Source organism: Phasianus colchicus, chromosome 1, assembly GCF_987193195.1.
Source record: "Phasianus colchicus chromosome 1, bPhaCol1.hap1.1, whole genome shotgun sequence".
NCBI classification, from domain to species: domain Eukaryota; kingdom Metazoa; phylum Chordata; class Aves; order Galliformes; family Phasianidae; genus Phasianus; species Phasianus colchicus.
Window position 1 is genome coordinate 116,765,848 of NC_143436.1, and position 22,423 is coordinate 116,788,270.

The window sequence follows — 22,423 nt, forward strand, 5'->3', positions numbered from 1 at the left end:
TGAAGTTAATTTCTAGTTTACTATCTTGTACAGTAAGTAATAAAACAGTGTACATGTACTGTCAGGGCTGCTGAATAGCATTCTTAGCGACGTAAATTTCCTTAAGCTTCTCCCCATTTATGTCTTCTGCCTTTATTCTTAAGTGAGTAATTTCCAGCACTATTGGTTATTTGTATATTCCAATACAGATTTTTCAGATTAAGTCAAAATAACTTTCTACTTGAAAGGTATTTTGTGGCAGCAGAAATTATATATATTCAAATTGTGGTGTTTTTGAAATTAATGAGCTTGTACAGGTAAGCACTCAAATCTCAGAAAATGGTGAATTGAAGATGATGCGGTGGCCTTGTTTTGGGTTGCCTAATGCAGCAGGAGGGTATGGGGAGCACTCACACTGAGAGCACCAACTCAGTACTTAAACTCATAGTTCTTGTTTAGTTTGTTGCTGTAAGCTGCACTTTTCCTGTGAAGTATTCTGTTTCTGCTGTGAAGAAAAATGGCTAATTCCCTCATAGGCTGTTTCAAGCCAGTCATCACAGTGGTGTCTAAGTGCTTCATAAACATTGCTTTATTTTAGTTTTGTGTATGATTGCTTTGTATTTTCCAGAGAAATGAAAGGAAGAAAAAACAGAAATCGAGTCAAAGTAAACGTATCACTAGATGCAAATATGGGGGAAAGAAAAAAAGTTTTCTTAACTGGTGATATTAAGCGTACCTTAAACTTAAGCATACCTTCAATTCAAAATAATTTCCCTGACAATTATGACAAAAATGAGGATTTACTTGAGACTAGTTTGTGTTTTAAGCAAATAAAATATTTAAGCTAAGAACGTTTTCCCACATCAAACAAACTCCCATGGAACAGTGTAATGGTCTTATCTTTGTTTACATATGGGGACTGAGGCACAGAGTGAATTTAAATGTAGCAGATACCTTTATATGTTAAATTCGAAACACTGACAGCCAGGTACTTCAGCATGTTATGTAACTTTTTTTTTAAATAAGAGAAATGCACAAACTTCAGTAATCCCAGCTGCAACTGAAATTGTGAAGAGTTCTGGAAATAAAATAGTAATACCTCATGTTGGAGTCGGAGATTTTTTTTTTTTTAAAGTCTCTTTAAAAGCATTAATTTACTTGCATGCCATTGTTTGACAGCTTTGCACAGTGTTTGGTTACATGCAATATCCTTTTCCTAGCTGCTGCTTTTTTTTTTTTTTTCCTGTCTTAGTTCACCACTAATCTTTCCATTCTTCTCAATAGATTACATTGAAGTCCTATGGCCTTTATTCATACTGCAGGCCTGCCCTGTCTTGGAAAGTGTCAGGAAGTTCAAAATATTAATGCAGTCATGTGCATTGGGTCTGAATTTATGTTTGTCATTGACTTTATTCTGAGATTTTGTAATCCTTTGCTGTTTATGTTTGCAAACTTTATAATACATTCAAAACACTCCAGTGAGAGCATAAATTGAACCCTGTGGCTTTCTATTAAAACATAATTGAAGTGAGCGTTGAAACTGAGAACTCTGCTTCTCAAACACGTTTTTATAATGTTTTTATAAAGTTAGTCACAGCCATGGACTTTCTAATTTTCATACCAGTCTTTTGTTTTTTAATTCTTATAAAAGTATCATCTTTACATCATTAAAGAATACTGCTCAAGTCTTCAAAGTGAGCACTAGGCAGAAATGTAAGTAATAATCTGATTGAGTACTCATGTGTTTAACATCTGCTTCATTTGAAACTTGCCCAAATGAAATATTTTTTTATAGAGTAAATGATTATGAATTCTGTTTGTGTTAGAATTTTTCTATGCCCTACAGTAGGAAGTCCCAAAAGTGAAGCCAATATTTGTTATGTAGGGTTAAAGTCAGTCTATCTTCCAGTGGCTTTATTTTGAATTTGTAACTTGTACTAGTTAACTAAATACTTGATTAGCTATCATATAGAATGTCCAAAATGTTTAGGCACAAAATTTGGGCTTAGGCCTTAATAACATTCTCAATTATCAGTAAACCGTCCATCTTGATGTTTCAATTGACTGAAATATGGATATTTTAACACATTTGCAAAGCATGCTAACAGTGTTAGACTGGAACTTAGCAATATAGATCTGTAAAAAAAAGTTCTTGTTGGCACATGAAGTCCTAATATATGCTGATTCAAGGATCAAAAAATGGGATAAGATGTGATCTTTTAAGCCCCAGCACTTTAGTAATCAGACACATTCATATTAGTGAAATGAATTCCATGCTTTTGAAATGCATTTCTGTAAAGTAATCTTTACGTGGATGGGAAGGAGAGGTTACTGAGGTTACTCCTGGTGCCAGTGGCAATAGAAGGAACGTAATCCAAGTCTCCTGAATAGCAGCACTCTGGTTTAATCGGGAAGAGATATCCATGGCAAGGGAAAAGCTGCAGTTTCCTTCCACGACACTCCATTTTTCCTTTCCCATCTTTCTGATTAGCAGAGTAAGCAGTGGTGATATTGAGAGGATAGAGGATATGAGGAGTGCCTTCACAACTCTGTTTCATTCATCTCAGTCTTCCATTTAAAATACTACATCACTTTTCTGTCTGAATACTCCTATGTAGTTTTAGTGCTGTCAATGAGATTAGTTCAGGTATGAATATTACCCTCACTTTAATAGCATTGGGACTGACATTTAAAGGAAATCAGTAAATCAATAGAAACTGTTCCTCGGTGCAACATATTTTAATGTTAATACTTGTCACTGAAACTCTAGAGCTACAATTACAGCAAAATTATTGTGCTTGACGAAGTGAACATTTTAATGTGTGCATGCTAATTTATGGCAGATGCAAGATTGGATCAAACTGTAAATTTGACAGGAGAGTTTGGAACTAGCTACTCTCTTATTAGTGGTGTAGATGTTGCTTCTATTTTGCCATCAATGAAAACAAATCCCTGGCTCACATCCTTATGAATGAAACAGCTACTCACATTGAGAACCAATATTATATTTATAATATTCATATCTCTTTCCGGAGTTAGTGTGAATATACAGTAAAACAAAGCTGGACTTTGTCAGTGTAATCTCTTGAGCTTTTAAGGGCTCTCTACACTTGCTGCTGCTACTGAGTAGATACTGGTGCAGCCATCTACATTTAAAGATCTGTAATGAGATTCTTGGGTGTGAGCAGTAGGGAAAAAAATGTTAAGAAATGTGGGAAATATGGTTGTGTGTGCCAGTAATCCACAAATAAATAAAGTATGTATGTATGAATTGTCAAATGTTATATTTATTGTGCATACCCTAATTGCTTTTTCTGTGTGGTCATATGTCGTCATATTTTGTTGTTGAGGATAACTTCTGATGTTCCTGACTATTTTAAATTTAATGCAGTTTTTAAGCTACTCTTAGAAGTAAAATGATTTTGTGGTACAGAGTTTTATATCCGTTCTCTTCTGTCCTATCAAAAAGCATTTGCACAAAAAAATCTCCAGGACTTATACCAACTAGTACTTTTATTTTCTATTGATAATAGATATAAAAGAACTTTGCAGATTTAAGAGTACCTTTGGTGAAACTTAAGGCGATTTCTATAAACAATGCCCAAGGCATCAAAATGTATGCGTATGTCTGTGTACACACTTTAATTTAATATTTCTTCTTCTTTACTCCTCTCCTACTTGTTAGATTCAAGGTACTTAAACATCATTCTTAATGGACATCCTGTTTCTATTAAGACTAGGTAGTAATTTAGACTGTCTGATCATGACTAGGGCATAGGAGTGCTAAGATCACCGCTGAGTGGCATTGGTATACTGGACTGCTATCACAGGTTGCAGGAGTTGGAAGGGACCTCAGGAGATCATTGAGTCCAACTCCTCTGCTAAGGCAGGTACCCTACAATAGGTCACACAGGCAGGCGTCCAGATGGGTCTTGAGTATTTCCATAGGAGGAAATTCCACATCCTCTCTGGGCAGCCTGTTCCAGTGCTCCATCACTCTTAGTGTGAAGAAGTTCTTCTGCATGTTAGTACAGAACTTCCCATGTTCAGGTTTTAGGCCATTACTCCTTATGCTATTGCTACACACCACCTTGAAGAGCCTGGCCTCATCCATTTGCCTCCCACCTCCCTTTAGGTATTTATATACGTTAGTCAGATCCTCTCTGTCATCTTTTCCTCAGACTGAGCAGACCCAGGTTACTCAGACTTTCCTTGTATAGGTGATGCTCCAAACCCTTGTATCATCTTTGTGGCCCTCCACTGAACTCTCTATCTAGGGGTCCCTGGTAGTCTAAATGTGGCCTCACCAGGATAGTCAATGGCTGGCTATGCTTTTTCTTTTTTTTTTTTTTTTTTTGCTTTGTATAACAAATGGTCAGGAAGCAGCTTGAAAAGGAAAAGCAGTCTTCATTTTAAGAGTTTAGAAATGCCAGCATATAATTAGCATGCTTCATCCTACTTTACAGTCCCTAGAGTGTGGAATAAAGATGGGGTAGAAACATCATTTTCGAGTCTAAATGCCTCTCACGGTTATCTTAAGACTGATATAATTCACATTCCAGACTTCCACATTGGTTTTGTTTAAAAGTAGCAGCTTAGCCATTGCTCAGTACTGTTTATGATTCCTTGAGGTCTCCTAATGTGTTTTTTTTCCCTTTTTTTTAATAGATAGAAGAACGTGTTCTGAATTGCAGAGATTTTATTGACGTGGTTTTTAATACAAAATTCCCCTTCCTATTTTAATATGATAAAATGAGCATCTCAGGTTTATGATGATTAAAAACAGAACAAAACAGAAAACTTTTGTTTGGAAATCATCCTGTGTCCCCTAAGTCCATCAGGGAACAGTGCAGGCTGGGAGGGTAAGGAGGAGAGAGGAACAAAACAGCCATGAATGGGGCTATGTATGGGGCCTCGGTGGGGCTGAGGTTGGTTAGGGAACTCTATGGCCAGGGTCAGTGGCATAGCCTGTAGGTTATCCCTGAGCTCCAGCAGGCAAATTTCTGGGAGACAAGATGCTCTCAAAACTGCTACACTATGAAACATTTTTTTTTCCCACACCCCAAATGTGTCATACTGTAGTCTTTCCTCTCTCTCCCATTTGTGAAAATTAATTGCTGTTTCTATATAGCTTGTTATAAATTCAGGTGGTCCATCAGATGGGGAAAAAAAAAGGGGGGGGGGGGGGAAGTTACATTTAATAATGTATTATAAATTTAATGTATTTTTAACTTATACTCTAGAAAAAATTAGAAGACTTGAATGCAGACTGGAAGGCAATAAACCACTTAATTCTACAACTGAAGGAAAAGCCAACATTTGGAGAGCCTGCCCTTTCCTCTCCAGGTCTCTGTAAGTGTTTCATTGTGTACATCTTCTAAAATTAGTTAAAGGAAAAATGGCTTGAGACAGACTAAATTCATTGTGCATCTGTTCAGATTTTAGCGTTAGCTGGTAAATGGGAGATGTACTGGTATGGAATTCAACTTCTTTTCGTTTTTGTGTGATGTGTCTCAGAAGACAAATTTGTTTATGTATTTGATGAAATGATTGTAATGTGGTTTTGAAATTATTACCTGCTTCTAGGTCTTGTTTCTTTATCCTTTGTAGAGAAAACATTATGACTTTCTACATTCATTTATTAAGCAAATACGATGAAAGAAAGAAATTGTTTAAACTAAAAGGTCAAGTAGATATAAATTTGTTACAAAATGAAGTTCTGAAAATAGTTTTTATATATGATAGACCAATGATCTGGGACTGTTTCAAGACAAAGCATCCGTATTTGAAGAAAGGATTGGAGTTAAATGTTAAGTCTATGGGTGACACCAATGGGTTTGCTGAGTTGTTCATGAATATGCAACAAGAGACTTGGTTTCCATTTAATTTAAATTATTTGAACAATGTTTTTGTTTGTTTGTTTTGTTTTTTACATTTTCCTTATATTTCTTTGCACCTGCAGTCTCCCTACAAGGACTACAAATTCATTTTCCTACTGTTTTGCTTTGAAATGTATTGATTAAGTTTGGGTGGAAAAGGTACATAATTGAGACTCTGGGCTAAAGGCTGCGTTTCTGAAGTCAAGGTTCTTTACTTGATAGTAAAATGTCATCTCAGTTGCTTGGAATGAGGAGTGTTTTTCACCCATGCAAGGTGCAGAGCTGCTTGGTGATCTGCTCAGATCTGGGCGAAGTGTCTTCTACTCTTAGGTTGCCTATAACATAGGCTGTAATACAGTGATAGAATCTCCTGGGATTTGATTATTTGTAGGATGTTTATCTCTCTTCCTTTTAGCATGTTTTAATGGATAACATATGAGAAAAACTGATGCTGGGGAATTCTGTATCTTCTGCTAGTGACTTACTATTATAGCAAAGAAGAAAAATGTTTTCCTTTGGAAGTAAATTGCACCATTTAGGCAGGATCCAGAATATTCAGTACCAGAGGACACATTCAACCTTTGGCAGAGTTGTGTTAATTCAAGCAAAGCAGATGTCTTGCTTAATGATGTGTTGAATCTTACTATGTAGGAACTATAATTTATTTTTTTGCAGTTTATAACTGCCATGGTTCCAGTGTTGATCTTTGATTTTCTAAAAAGGATAAATACCACCAGTCTATTTTTTTTTTTTAACTTATAGCACAACATTATCCTTAGTTTACAGGTCTTTGTTCTAAGGCACGCTGTAGAAATTCATTTAATGACATGGGGGAACTGAAGGAGATGTGTAATCATTTTTTGATGTGCTGGGTCACTAAACTTGCTGTGTCAGTTTTGCATGTCAGCAGGTTATGTCAACTTCCAGTGGGAGGGAGCATTTGTGATCTGTGAATTTGCTGTTATAAAGAACGTGGTAATAACTGTACAACAGAGAGAACACAGCATAGTCTTTCATCAGATTCCTATATTAACTAATGCGAAGCTGAATCTGAAAAATTGTTAAATCACTAATTTACCTTAATGCAAGATGTAAGCCCTGACCACTAACATCTCTGAGACTCAGCAGATGGAATTACACGTGCAGAAAATGAAAGCACTAGTGTTCTCTAAAGGATTCGGCAGGAAGTAAGATTGATTTCCTTTCTAGTGCCAAGAGCACTTAAAACGTGAACCTGTGCTTGTAATGCTAACTCATAATTTTTCTTTATTTGGGTCAGTTTACTGCAATAACATCATTATAAATGTGTTATCATAAAATTGTACAGTTCAGAAGGGAGCTGAGGCAACATGTATTCTTCTTGTTCAAAGCAGGGTCAATTAGAGTAGGTTGCTCAGGGCCATGTCCTGAAGGTTTTTAAGTCAGGCTTTCCCCTCCCTGGGAGTTGAGGAGAGCAAAGAAGCTGCCTCTCACCTTTCTTTTCTTTACACTGGGCTACCCAAGTCCCCTCATGCCATCATAGGATGCGTCTTCCAGCTCTTTTATCAGCGTTTTTGCCCTCCTCTGAAATGCATGCATCGTTCAAGGTGTGGCCACACCAATGCTAAGTATAGCATGAGAATCACCTCTGCAGTCTGTCTGTGCTGTGTTTGCACCCCAAAATGCCTGCTGGGGCACATTGTTGGCTGATGCTAAGCTGCTGTCACCCCAGATCCCTTTCTGCTAATCTGTTCTCCAGCCTCTTGTCTCACAGTCTGTGCCTGCGTCTGGTGCTGCTCCATTCCAGGTGCAGTACCCAACATTTTCCGTTGTTGAAGGTATGAGGAGTGATCAATGTGAACTGCCTGAAATACTGCAGCTGGGGAGACTCACCTCATGTACTCAGATAAAACTGTTAGAAGCCTGAATATTGACACTCCTTTTTTGAAAGAGGCCTCTCCCTCCAGAATAATGACTGTTAAAAATTACTGTTTTCCTTAAACTATGATGTCAGGAAAAAATATTCTCAATGAAGTAAAACTGAAATCTCCCCACATCCAAACAATCTCATTAAAAAAAAAAAAAAAAAGCACAGAATAATTTTGGAAGGACTCCGTGAAGCAGTGGAAGTATCTTCTGTTGATACATTTTTGTTGATGCCTGTGTTGCTGAGACTGGGGAATGAAGATGTAATTGGCTAAGTTCTGCTGCCCTGTCAGGTGTCATTTTGTCTAGTCTGGTTACAAGAACTCAGCCAGAGGGTCTTACTAAATATACCATCTGGTGGCTGTAATAGAGGGAAGGGACCCTTTGTATAATTATTTCTAGGTCTCTGTATTATGGTTTGCTTGACAGGAGAAATACTAAAAAATGTCCATAATATCCCACAAGGCCAGTGTGCCCTCAGGCATAATGAACAAGAACTACTTTTCCTGCTAGGAAAATGTACTTAACTGAGAGGTACGTCTAAAACATTAGCAAAGATTGACTTTTAAGACAAGATGATTCAGGAAGGAAATCACACTTACTATCTGTACATGACATTATAACATGAAATTGTGTCAACATCTCTATCTAAATAACTTGATGCATTGCTTAAGCAGCAGTTTGAAAACATTGTAAGTAGAGAAACGTTGTTTTGCAGTGTGCTTTTATAGGACAAATTTTAATAGGATCTTTAGCATCTGTCAGATTTCTTTTGTACTGAAGTGCTACCTCTGCATTTACTTAATAAGTTAAAGTTACATAGTGCTTTGTAAAACTTTGTGAATACATTGTGGTGTAGAAGACATCCCTGACTTTGTTCTTGAGGAGTTTGTTTTCCCTTAATTACCTTCATTTCAAGGAAAAATGTTGTCCACTTTTATTTGGAATTATACTTGAAAATAAAAATTCTTAAAAGGATATGTATTTATTCTTAGCCATGCTCTACTTGAAGTTAGTGAAACTTTAAAAACAACAGAATTAAGACAGTTTAAAGTACTTGTTCAGCTAATTTTACACTTTGCATGTCGAGTAATATAACTGAGAATGGTACTTTATGTTGTTACTCTTGCCATTTGTTTAATTTATTCAGTGTACTCTCTGTATAGTTTCAGTTTTTTTCTGAATTTTTAGGCAAGTTTTTGTCTTACATTAAAACGCCTAATCAAGTGACATGGAAAAAGATATGACCAAGAGATGAAGAAAAATTTAAGAGTGTTAATGTTAATTACAATGGCAAACTTACTTCAAAAATTAAGTAGAATTCAAGTTATTTTTCTTTTAAAGCTTTAAGTCAGCAGTCCTTAATTTGGAGCATTATTTTTAGTAGGTCTCTTTAAAAAGTACCATTTTCATTTTACAAGTTGTAGTTGAGTTAGAGTTACATATGGCTGAGATGCTTTATATACGTTGATAATTATTGTATATTTAAAATAAGAGGAAAGCTGTTACTGCTTCTTGAATGCATAGAACCAAATCTGTTGGGTGCTTTTCAGTGTAATTTGCTTTGAGGCTTGAAGCTGAAGACTACAGGCATGGAGCCAAAGGTTCAGATTCCATGCATAGGGCAATAAGGCTTTTCAGGTTTTAGAGTGAATTAGGGAGAATGTAGAGGAGCATTGCCACAAGTTGAGACCATTAAAAGCAAGTTGGAGTATGTGGTTTATTAGCTGCTGTAACTTCACAAACTTCACCAAAGCAGAACTCATCATTGCTTATTAGCGTATACATTCAACTGAGATGTAGTAAAAGGATTTGGAGGCAGTCATCTCCTGGGTCTGTTGTGCTTTGAATTTTGGGTTTTCAGTTGAAAGAATGTTATTTGTCAATCTGTGGAAACTACTGTCAGTAGAGCTTTATTCCTTACTTTTGCTTTTATATTTTATTTGAAAGAGTGCTTCCTAAGGCATGTCTCCTTTGGTTTGGGAATGATTAGTTTCATGGAGAAATGAGAAGCAAACAAATCCCCACCTGGACCAGGCTTTATGCATTTCCTAGGCTTATAAGAGCTTATAAAACAGTTCTTAAAAAAAAAACAAAAACAATCACCCCTGTTACTCTTCTTGAATATGTAGAGTTGCTAGGTTATTTTGTCTGAATTCCCGTGTGTTGTTTGGGATGTAACATAGGGTACATATCTACTAGGGTAACTAAAGAAGTAACTGAAAGTATGATTTCTGAGATTGTATGTTTTTAAGGGAAATTGGCAACAACTAAAAGCATGTACATAAAAATGCATACCTTGATGCAATAACGTAAGGTTTAAAACTAAAATCCAGTGACTTAAACTGACATTCTCGCAGTGCTAGTGTCAGTATTTTGTGCACCTGTAATTTTATTTTCATATTCATTGCCCAGGTGAGTGTTTTATTTTTCTATTAGTAGTAAGATGGAGAGTTGTACAGACTGAGCAGGGCATTATGAAGGCTGCCCAGGTGAATCTCTGATATTATATTTGGTTAAATATTTTCAGTTGGATAGAAGGATCTTTGAAACTATGACTATTGAAATATATTCATTTCAGGGGTTTCAGATATGAATCATATAGCATCTCTCTCTAAAATAAACAAGCCACATTTCTATTTTCAAGAGACAATGACAAAAAATGTAAGGAAGAAAGTGACAACAACCAGCTTTGGGCAAAAATGCACAATGGAAAGTTTGTTTTTTTAAAATATTTCATAGCTAATGTGCTCTGAAGCAGCCATTGTTTATATACTGCACGCAGTGCTTGAGTGAACACGTATGCTCTAGTTCAGAACTGTGTTTCTCAGAATTTTCAAATGATAGTCTTAAAATCCTTCTAGGTTTATTGTGTACATGAATGCATAACTATGTGTGTATTTAGAGGTTAAATTAAAAACAAATGTACAAATCAGGGAGTCTGTATTGTTTAGAACACCTGACATAGCATAATTGAGACGAGGTAAACTCACAATAATTCCTTGAGGAAGACCGAGCAATCTAGGAACCTGTGCACCTATAGTGTTTTTAGTACTAGTGCATATGTTATTTAAAAGATACCATGCAATAATACCATTTAAAATACCGGTGCATGGGTCATGATAGATGCTTAATATTGCAGAACCATTTTCCAGTGTTGAAGAGCTAGAAATCCACAGCTTGCATCTGCTATGAAAGGAAGTTCTATGCTGAATTTAGAAGGCATTGCTACTGCCAGTAGTCCATTTTAGTTAACATTAAGTTTAGGACACTAATAAATGAAGTCACTGCTGTGAGAGTTGTAATAGAGAGAAATGCTATTTCTGATGATGGCCATGTTCAGAATTGTATAGTTTGCTATATTTGCTTATGCAGAATATAAAGGAAATGTCTTTTTTTTTTTTTTTTAAGTATCAGTTATAATTTTGTTTAAGTCCGTGAAAGTTTTACTGAAACAAGGGAAAAAAAGAAAAGTGAACAGGGAACAATGCCATAAGGAAACATTGTGGAGAATACTTTGAGTTCTTGAATCAGTGCTGAGCGGTAATAAAAGTAGTGTCTTATATCAGTTAGCCTATCAAAGATTGCTCACTCTAGTATAAAGTGCAATAGTAAAGGAATAGATCATTTTCTTCACCTTTTCTTTTGGTTGTTCTGTGCCTTTGGAGGAAGGAATAAATAATCTTTCACATAAACCATTTTAGTTTGTTTGGGTTTGTCGTTTTACTTTACAGTTTACTTTCACAGTTACCAGCCTGATTTGGCCCTGTTATTTGTACATCACCATATATCCACTTTCCCATTGTGTTCAAAAATGAAGTTGTCTGATTATTCTGTCTGTTTTTCATTTGGAAGCTTTCTCACTTCTCATACATGCCACATCTAACAAATAGCAATATGGCACAAACCTGAATCTGTTACCATTTGATTGGAGATTTTTCAAGGTCAGGACCCAGTTCCACAAGCAGTTCTATTTTTCAATACAGCTGACATCAGACACAAGCTGAAGACAAACTTGTCTAATAAAGCTTTCAGATTCAATTTTCTCTCCGCATATAGCTTCAGGAATCTCTGGAGGTCATTCACAGCATGTACTGCAACACCAACAGGGAGAAGTAATGAAAAGAGTCTGGATAAAAAGCTGACACTATGCCTTCAGAGCTGCGTGAATAAAAGCATAATAGGCAAGTTTATAAACGCAAATCTCTGTGATTCTCAGAATTTCAGTCTTGATCTTTATAGCATTTATTGATGTGAGGATTTGTTTCTGGATTATCTGACAGGTAGAAAAATACATGCCAAATATTACTTAAGCCACAAAAGCCTGATTTAAATCAAAGGAAATAAAGTTTCTGCTTTATATTTAACATCCTATTTCAGGGGTCTCACTATAGGTTACCCTTTAAAAGTTTCTGTGATAAACATCTGTAACAGTTCAGTTTGTAAAGGGAATATGGACCTTTATTTTGATTTTTCAGGGTTCAGCTTATTAAATAAAACTGTGGGTTACTGCCCAGAGTTTTTATTATGCATACACCTATGATGAAATGCAAATAGGAAAGTGGAAACAGGAGTTGGCTGCTTCACTGTTACTAAAGACAATATGGAATCCAGATCTGCTTTTTATTTTCTACAGCAAGTTGTTGAAAGCACAGCTGTCAAGATTTATGACATAAGTAAGAGTAATGCTATCATCAGTCTTTCAAAGGACCACATTCAGCTACTTCGTTTTTGAAATATGGTCTGATGTTTTCTTCTGAGGAGTGGGTTTTGCAGCATATTTTCTTTCATTTAATATCTTGATCAATAGCAGCAGGATTACAGGAATCGTTTTGATTAAACTCAATGAAATGTAAATGATACCATCTTGACAAATTCATGGTTGTACTATTGACTGCTTGTACCAAGTGAGAGCAAAGAGCTAAGTTACAGATATGTTTGTTGTTGTTGTTTACATCGCTTATATATATAGCATGGCTCAGGGGAAAAAAAAAAAAAATTGCTTTTCTCTAGAACAGAGTGTTCAGCACTCTCTGCTGAATCCAGACCTTGCCATTTCTCAGAATCATGGTGACTGTAGGGTTTGAACTGGTTCATCCAGGAAGATATGGAAAAAGAGTTTCTTGGTAGAGTTCCAGTGAAGCATAGATAATTAAATGCTAGCGTGTGCTCTTTTTTAGGCTGAGTCTAACTCAGATTCTAGCTTTACGTTGCACGATTTTTTCACTCTGCCTCTTTCGCCTGAGTACTATTATTGTTGACTATTAAGATAGCATGGACTTGCAAATAGCAGTAATATTTCTTTCCTGTTTAATTTATGTAGTAATTAGGTCTATTGACAATTTCATTATGTGAAGAATCTCTTTAATTTCCTGCAATAATAGAAAGTGATAGGTGCAGTTGTTTGTTGACTTATGCTTCTTAAAAGAGGAAAGCAAGCTGGCTTTTCCTTCTGAAAGATGTAGTATTTATTGCCACCCTGGTCATATCCCATGCATAAATGCAATGGCTTTTTGACATTCTCATCTTTCTGTGGTGATTGGTACTGCCAGAGTTGGGTGTGCTCTACAGAGAACCAACCAACCACCAAGGAGTATGCAAAAGTGTGATCACATGTTATGAGCGGACTGGAAGCTTCAGGGAATGAGAAGCAAAGCTCTTAATTGCTTTTAACATTTCTGCTGTACTCAAGGGGTGTGAGACAATGAAAGAAGCGAGACTTGTTTCTTAAACTTTGGAAAGTTAAAATGAGGAAAAAATGGCTAGTGGTAATCTTCTGTGCTTCTCCAGCTTGAAAATTCTTTAGATTTGTTTATATGAACTTGTTGATGAAACATCAGACTGCTTTCTTCATTTGTGTGAGTATAGAGAAGCAAGAAGTAGTAATGGAGATAAGCAAGTAGACATTTGCAGTACTGACATTTACTTCAACAATAGATTAGTCAGAGGAAACATAAGTTCTCAAAGGCATTTTTTTTTTCCTAAGGTTAAACCAAAATAGTTGGAAGAGAAATAGTCTAGTTTGACCTGGAAAGTATTGTGTGTTTTGACAGAATACATTTATAAGTGTTTCAGAAAGTAATACTGGGAAAGATATTAAAATATTTCTGATGAAGAGGAAAGAAGCAAAGGTGCTAGCAATGATTCAAGGAATTGCTTTGTCAAGAAGCACTAGTGAATTCACGGCATTCTTTAGATTTTGGTAACTGCAGGATTTTTCTCTCTAAGAAGTGTAAGTTAGGAAATTTTTTGAACGAATACTGTAATGGTTTCTTATTAACTAATACCTGAACTGTTTATTTCAAACCTTCATACCTGTTTTGATCATTTTCTTAACTGCATGTGAGCTAAAATTCCATCAGATCTTTGGTATTCCTAAAAGACCACTATGTAATGCTCTTTTTTTTTCTTTCTTTTTTCTTTTTTTTAACATTTCTTTTTTCTTTCCTTTTGGCTAGGTTAGCAATTTATACCTGTTAAGGCAATTTGTAGATCTTCCAAAATTAGGCGAGGTGATTTTCATGGAGCTGCTCACAAACTTGTATCAAAGAACTAGTTGCTAAAGTTGTTACATGATAATAGTCGTATACTGGAAATGTAAACTGTTGTCATACAGATTGACATCCAATTGAAAGCTCCGTATTGAATGAAGGAATTTTTTTACTTTTACCAACAGAAGAAATGCTGAGAGTTGCATGCATCGTATGTGACAGATAAGTCATAATATTTTTTATAATGCGAGTATCTGACAGAACTTGATGGACTCCTGTAGTACAAAGTGCTCATTTTCAAATCCTTCTGTAAAATCTGCAAAAACTGCTTACTAAGGAGACTCCTACCCTATGGAAGAAAAAAAAAAAAAATTATGTAGGGGTACAAATAATGTTGCATTAAAAAAAAGTCTCTTTAGACTTCCTAGAAAAGGTGATGTGTGTTACTAGATTTGAGAAACTTAATTGGGAATGAAAGAGTGAATTACTGAAAACATATAGGGGATAAAAATAAATATACAAAAAAAGAAATTATATCTCACTATTAAAATATGAATATAAATAATGGTGGAATTCAGCAATAATATTAATAAAATAAAAATAAAATAGCCTGTTGACAGTGTCTTAATATCACTAAAGAGACTCCTTGTGTTGATTCCACTGTCTACTTCAGAAGATCTAAAACCAGGCTGCAGCATTTTAGTCAACACTTTGTTTCCAATTTTAAATTTTAAAGAGCCCACAGGATAAACTAAATCTTAAAAACTCAAATATGTAAGTAGTGCTTACAGGGCAAATAGCAGCTCCATTGACTAATTTTACATAAAGAGATTAATACTACTAATTAATAATACTAATTTCTAGTACCATAAATCTCTGTGGGACCTAGAGTGCTACTGCAGTACAACCTTTTCAGTGTTTCTGTTGCTCACAGAAATGACTTTTTTGTATGAGGACTTCCTGAAGTTTCTGTGAAAGTCTCGGGAAAAGGATTATACAGACATTGCATGTTTGCTTAAGAAGAAAGAATGTGTCATCCTAAAGCATGAAGATTAATATGCATTAAATGACCTTAACTGGTTGTTATTTTTTTGGTTGTTGTTGTGGTCACACATAGAACTCTTTATACAAGATTAATGTATTATTTTAGCAGGGCACCATGAATGAATGTATGTAGGAAAGTGGTAAAAAGCCTGCATTTAGCTTCTGAAGTAAGTGAAAACTTCTGTCCAAAAATTCCATATGGTAATCCACTCAGTGTTTCAACTAATAAAAACAAGGGCTGCCTCCTGTTCTCTCGTGTTGGCTCGTGACATCAGAGGCAGATACTGGTGACATGGCAGTAAAGGTTGAACCTTCCTGCCAATATCCTGTAACGCTTTGTTGCTGTGGGACAGATGGCAGCAGAGGGGCAGTCTGACACAATGGCATCTGACATGGAAGTGTGAGTGAAGCAAAGGTGTGTCACTGAATTTGCTGATGCAGGAAAAAATGGCACTCACTGACATTCATCAACACTTGCTGCACATTTGTGGAGATCAAGCAGTGAACATGAGCACAGGGAGGCAGTGGATGGTGCACTTCAGCAGTAGCAACAGCAACAGCAGGCCACCTCTCTTGGTACAGGGAGGTTCTTGTTAAGAACACAGCATGCAAACTCTTGTTGGTGAAAAGGCATAGTTCGTGATGGAGATTGTGTGAATAGTATAGTGTATAGTATTGCAACTGAAAAATTTCTTTCTCAGGTAGTGTTATTGCGCTCTTTGTACTGGTTGTAGTTTTAGAAAAAAATAGAAGGCATTATTTTCTGAGCAACCTATGTATATGAATAATTTAAGATGCGGTATGACTTTGTTCTGTGCAAACTGCTATATATGATCAGGTTCAAGAACCATCCTGGTCAAACATGAAATCTTCACAAGGAAGAATTCACCAAACAAGAAACTAAAAGTATCAAAAGAAGATTTTAGTTATTTATGTAATAAGAGGTAATAAAATTATTACTTTTTCATTTTAATTGAATCTTTGAATTTCCTGTTTTAGTAAGTTTTTCTTCTTTGCCTTGGAGAGCATGTTACATGAGCTTAAGGAAAAGTCTCAAATCAATAATGAGAGCAGAGAATTTAAGGCACAGGCAAGCCAGAAAACAGTTGTTTGTCTCAGCTGTGAGTTTCCTGGTACTTCATATCACAGGGTAAAAGAGGGTATTGTTTGAGGGAAAAAGCACAAACATTTGTTATTTTATTTTTGTTTTTGTTGTAGTAAATGATGATTCTTAACATACTTCCAATTTATGTTGTTTCAGTATCTCAACATTTTAGTCAACTTCTGTATTTGTAATGAAAATGCTGGTAGTATCAAGAAATGATTATTTTTACTGTAGTGGTAATATTGGTGGTAATGCAGATATTTCTTCAGGTAACCTTTAAACTACTGATCAGAAAGAGGAATGAAACAGTTGTATTTGATACACAGTTTGTAGAAGGAATAGATTGTGTTTATGGGTGAATTACATTTTTTTTAAATCTCAGTATTTTAGTGAGCATCCAGTGGTGGAACAGTATAACTTTAGAATATAGTTTTCACATACTTTTAGAATATGTGATAGTAGTTAAATTAGCCTTGGTAATGTAATCAGTGACACATCTTAAATTGAATGTAGAGCCATAGTTTAGCTACTGCATGAAAGGTTGCAGTGATACCTGTTTTTAGTTTCAGTTATTTGCTTTAATTCATACACTTGTTCATACCCTAGCCTTTCACTTTTCAGTTTTTAGTGGACCCATCAATCATGTTTTGCCTAAGGAAGGTTTCACTGGAAATGCCACAGAAACATCATACTAAAAAGAAACTGGTCAGCTTATCTTTAAGAAAGTTTTGGATGGAACTATATATCCACGCAGATCAGGAGTCAATAATGATAGCTCAGTTCACAAATACATATTACAGTCTTTAATTGGCCTCTGTTTGAGTCACAGTGGGTAGAGTAGTGCAGACTTGAAGCTTTTGCCCCAGCACATAGAACAGTCTTTTGGATGTTTCCAAACACTGTTCCTCAATCATTTCCATGTATTATTTTCAGTCTTAGCTGCTCCATTCCCAAGGCATTATCTTCTATTTCTAATTTGACTCAGAGACTTTTTGAACTTGAATGTGTGGCTGTACAGAATGGTTTGGTCTGGAAGTCTGAAGGCCTCCAGAGATCACATGGTTAGATTCCTTTCTCAAGGAGGGATGCTCAGAGCAGGTCCATGTCCTGGTGACTTTTGATGATCTCCAAGGAGGGAAAATCCTCTGTCTTTCTGGGCACCCTGTGCAAGCGCTCAATCACCTGCACAATGAAATTGTGTTTCCTAATATTCAGGTAGAACCTCCTTTTGGTTTATACTTCTTCCCCTGTCACTGGAAATCACTGAAAGAGCTTGGCTTTGTTTTCTTTACATACTTCTTTCAATTTTTTACATACATTGGTAAGATTCCCCAGGCTAAGGTCTAAGCAGTCCCAGCTATCTCAGCCTTTCCTTTAATGTATTATAAATTGATGTCAATAGCAGGTGATGTAAATATTACCTAGGTTTTCATAAAATCAAATACTGAGTATCATCTGTCAATATTCTTAAACTAAAACTTTTATCAATAAAATATCTGTATAGTTACTAAATTATTTTTTCCTGGTATTTTTTTTGAGAAAACGTTTAAGGCTAGGACAGTCAGACGTATTTTTATTATTCAAACAGAAAAAAGGATCATTTCAAAACATGATTATTTAGTTAGTTATTTTGTCTATTTGTTACAAAAATGTTAGCACAGAGATACAGTGCTGTAAGGATAAGCATTTTGCACATTTAGAGCAGTGGGTGGAATTTCATTGGCTGTGATTTTTTTTATTAATATAGGGAACTGTACTCTGTATTTAGATCAGCAGAAAAATTCTGTCTTTGCTCTATGTTTTGTTTTTTTTTAAAAAAAAAGCATTGATATTAGCTATTATCATAAATTTGAACTGTCTTACCCACTGTTTTTCTATTACTTATTTTTCAGAACTCCTTTGTAACCCAGAATACTTGGCAGATAGCAGTAGCTCGCTCTGCAGAGGTGTCATTGGCAGAGAACACCTTGTGTGGACGGCTTATATTGCAAGGGAAAGCCCAGTGTACTCATAACTTTGCCTTCTTAACTTTGAAGGACAAAGATGAGATTATTCATTTATCACTGGGACAAGTGTAAGGAATAAATCAGCCTCAGAGCCACCTTCCCAGGCCTCTCTAAGAGAAGTCTGCCTGGAGTTTAAGAGTATGAGTGTGGGTTCTTAAACCGAGCAGAAAATTGACTGTAATGACACAGAATAAGAAAAAAAAAATACTAAAGGAATCACCATTAGCAGACTATATTTTAACTCGTGTCATTGTAGAATCAAGTTTTTCCTAATCTGGTTCACATCAGAAGTGCTGGTAGGATGGCACTGAGCCTTTCTGTGGAATACATAAAGCCTTTGCTTCCTGGTGTGTTTCCTCCGAATCAGTGAACTCTGGGGGGTTTGGCCCATCACTAGAGAAGGTAATATTGCTGTGTTAAAATAGCTAATTAATTGATATGTTTTCTGTGAGTATGTCAAATATATTCTTTTTCTATTTTCCTAGGAGTAAAATGCATCTGAGTTTAGTAGGTCTATGTTACTATTACTCATTGTCTAAAGGATTTAGGGCTGACCTCTGCCTCACTTGATATTCCTAACTGTGAAAATAAATCCTGATAATAGAGAAGAAAATTGCTTGAAAATCTACATTCAGCTGCTGTGTTATTTCTTCTTTATCAAACGGTTTTGACCTGGTCACTCTGAAAGTAATGCCTATATATTTCTACTGAAACCACAACAGATACAAAGAGCACAATAACAGTATTTAATAGAGTAAATTCTCAGCTACAAAAAAAAAGCTATCTTTCAACATAGTTGCCACCAGTAACTATGCATTTTAGCCAGCAATGAACAAGAGCTTTTGTGTCATGCTTTCATGTTGCTGTCACCACTGCTGAAATGCTCACTGCACTCACGTCCACTACTTGGTCTCCATCAGCGTTCAGCAAGCATCAATAAATGCCAGTAGGTTTTTGACATTTTCTTCTCATGGAGAGGTTCAGTGACACACCTTTAGTTCATCCGCACTTCCACATCAGACGCACTGTGTCAGAGTGCACCTCTGCTGCCATCTGTCACGTGGCAATAACATGTCATGGAATATTGATGGGAAGGTTCAACCTCTACTGCCATATCACCAATATCTGCTTCTGGCTTTGTGGGACAATATAATAAAATGGGAGGGATTATAGCCCTCATAGTTATCCTATGCAATTAAAACTGCAACATTAATACACTCAGAAGAATGGTTAGGAATACTGTGAATGGACTCAGCTCCATTTAAATACTTTACCTTGTGAAGGAATGTTGGAAGTGGTTTGAAATTTTCAGGAGTATTGTCCTTCATACTGTCCATTTTGTTCCTGTTCATTAGCTAAATAGATTTGGATTTGTTCAAAGCTGTCAGTCTGACGCTGTCTTGAAACACATCACCAAAATAAGCAGAGCAAATTAGAAAAACCGCTTTCCTGCAGTTGACTTAATTCTGCTTTTATTTCTGCATTTCATATTTCAGTCTCAATTTCATGCCACATTTTTATTACTTCCATTCTTGATGTTTAGCGTTGCAGGCTATTTTCAAGAGGCACAGAGTACCCAAGTTCTCTCAACTTTCATCCAGTGTATTTCAAGGTTCAAGACCAAGTTGAAAATCACATCTACTTATTGTACCTAAAGTACTGAATTACCTGGAGTATTGCTAGATTGGTTTTGGGCTTCAGGTTAAGTAGTTTAGTTCTGTGCTTTATTTTGCTCCTGTTACCACTCTACATTGTTTCCATCTTTATTAGATAGTAGAAGGTGCTAACAAGGAGTTATCGGTAAAGCTACAGATCAATGTGGTTTAACGTCCTTATTTCTGATTGTTGTTTTGTGGTTTACTGTGTCACAGGAATGAACTGATACAACTGTTAAATAAATTGAAAGATTAAGTTCATCATGTTTCTAGTGTGATACAGTAGGATAGGATTTGTTACCTGGATAGGATTTGTTACCTGGATATTTGAAAGTAATGATTTGATTCTGTTTTATCTCCTTTGAGTCACAGAAATCATCAGTGCAGTTCTGGATAAATTTCTTCAGAATAAGATCTATTGCTATGTATTGTGTCATTAATGTTGATTTATATTTCTCTATTAATTTTAATCAATTATTTATACTCTTCCGTTGAATGAATTATGTTGTATCTGTGCAACCATAAAAGAAAGAGAAAGGACATGTACTATTTCTAGCGGTGTTCTTGTTCTCTGAGGATAATGTCAGAAGAGAAACAGACTGTGCAACCGCATTCTTAAGGTAATTGCTTTAAGTAATTTGGTAATTCGGAAGTTTTACCTGCTAAGTCAAAATGGAGCAGGTTATTACCTTACTCAGTAGTGTTATATAATGCATCTTGAAACTTTTAAGTAAGATATAGTGGTCAGTGCCTCAGTGTCCTTCTGTTAGTTCATTACAGGCCTTACTATAGTATTTCAAATTTCTTGGTGCAAAATGAGCACCTCAAAAGCAAAAGAAAAATTAATCCAAAGTCAGAGCAGTGAAAACATATACTAGAAGGTTAGGAATAGTCTCTTCTGGAATCGCTGCCATTCAAAGGAAGAAAGATGTGTTTTTATTCATGAATATATATATATTAGCAATCTCTTGAGTGTATTCTCAGGCCAAAGTATGTAAGAAGCTAAGAGAGATTAGGCTGTCTTATCTGACGTCCTGTGTTTACTTACAGAGGGTCTGTAGAGCTCTTTAGAAAGTTTTTCTTTGATCTTCCTGAAATACTAGTGAGAATAGGAATTTCTTCTGAGATTAGACAACATCTATGTAACCTATGTAAATGCCAAACTAAGCGACTGTTCTCATTTTCTAAGAACCTCTGGAGTCACAGAGGAGATACAAGGACTTTGTGTGAATGTGGGGCCGGATGGAAATGGACCTAAGCATCCATACCTTGGTAGAGACTGGAAATTAACACTTTGGCATGCTTTTAACACTTAGCTGCTTTGGTAAAGTTCTGAATTAAACACTCAGCTATGTTTTTCCATAATTGCATACGTCTTGACCATGATGTGGAATGGCTTGGTGAGAATTGCAATTGCAATACCTACAGTATTATGGAGTTCATGTGGGGAGAGGATGTAATCAGATGGCGTTTTGGAGTTGTTACAGGAAATCATGACTGGTGTGTGGAGTTGAAATCCCATACAGGAGTGAGAGAATAGAGAAAATCCTGTGAATTTATGTCTTGCGTATATAGTAATGTCCGGTAGATTGTTAGTATCCAGCCCAGAGAGAGGAAGGCACGAAGGCACTTATTACCTGAAGGTAATAAATGATATTCTTTAAAGACAGACTTGCTTAAAGCTTTCTCTGCCATTTTCTTCACCCACTGAACAAAGATGAAACATTCAATAGCCTTCTGATTGTAAACATTAAAAGAGTACAACCAAAGCAGTGTTGGTAAACTGCATGCACTGTATTTGCAAAGGTACTCTACATGTGAGGATATTAGGTATTATTTCTTGGCCCTTTTTGATCTCACCTTATTTCTGGGTAGAGCAATGAAAGCAAGGAGAATTTTTATTTACTTATTTATTTATTTTCTCTGATACTGTTTGGAGTCATTTCACACCATTAAAGTTTTCAGGCTCTAAGTGCCGACTCAGTCAAATAAGTAACTAATTATTACACTTTTTAAATGTTGATATTCTTGTCTAGCTTCAGCGTACATTAGCAAGTGAACATAATAGCAAATGAATCTACCAATTAAATAGTTCTTATTTGTCTGAATGCGAAAAGTAACTCTATTGTCAGTTCCCCTTGTCTTAAAAGAACATTACGTAGCTTTCTTTCCTTTCTCATCTTTCAAGTTTTATTGTAGAATTCCTACCTTTCTCACCTTTTCTGCTTGATGTGGGTTTGTTTTAAATGTTACCTTTGTCGGCCTAAAGTTGCAACAACACAGGACCATCCATTTTTTGGAGTCATTTGTGATCTGCCAGTGTAGGAAGAAGCTGTGATCTTTCCTCTCCTTTTCTACT

General features: G+C 35.8%; 1 protein-coding gene across 12 annotated transcripts in view; it reads left to right on the forward strand.

Annotated features, from left to right (window-relative positions):
- DMD (dystrophin) overlaps window positions 1-22,423 on the forward strand; it is a 1,153,352-nt gene that overhangs the window by 810,622 nt on the left and 320,307 nt on the right. For all 12 annotated transcript variants that reach the window (XM_090124095.1, XM_090124041.1, XM_031599265.2 and 9 more), the window contains one exon: window positions 5,223-5,331. In XM_090124095.1, coding sequence (XP_089980221.1) covers window positions 5,223-5,331 — 109 coding nt within the window. The remainder of the gene's footprint in view (window positions 1-5,222; window positions 5,332-22,423) is intronic.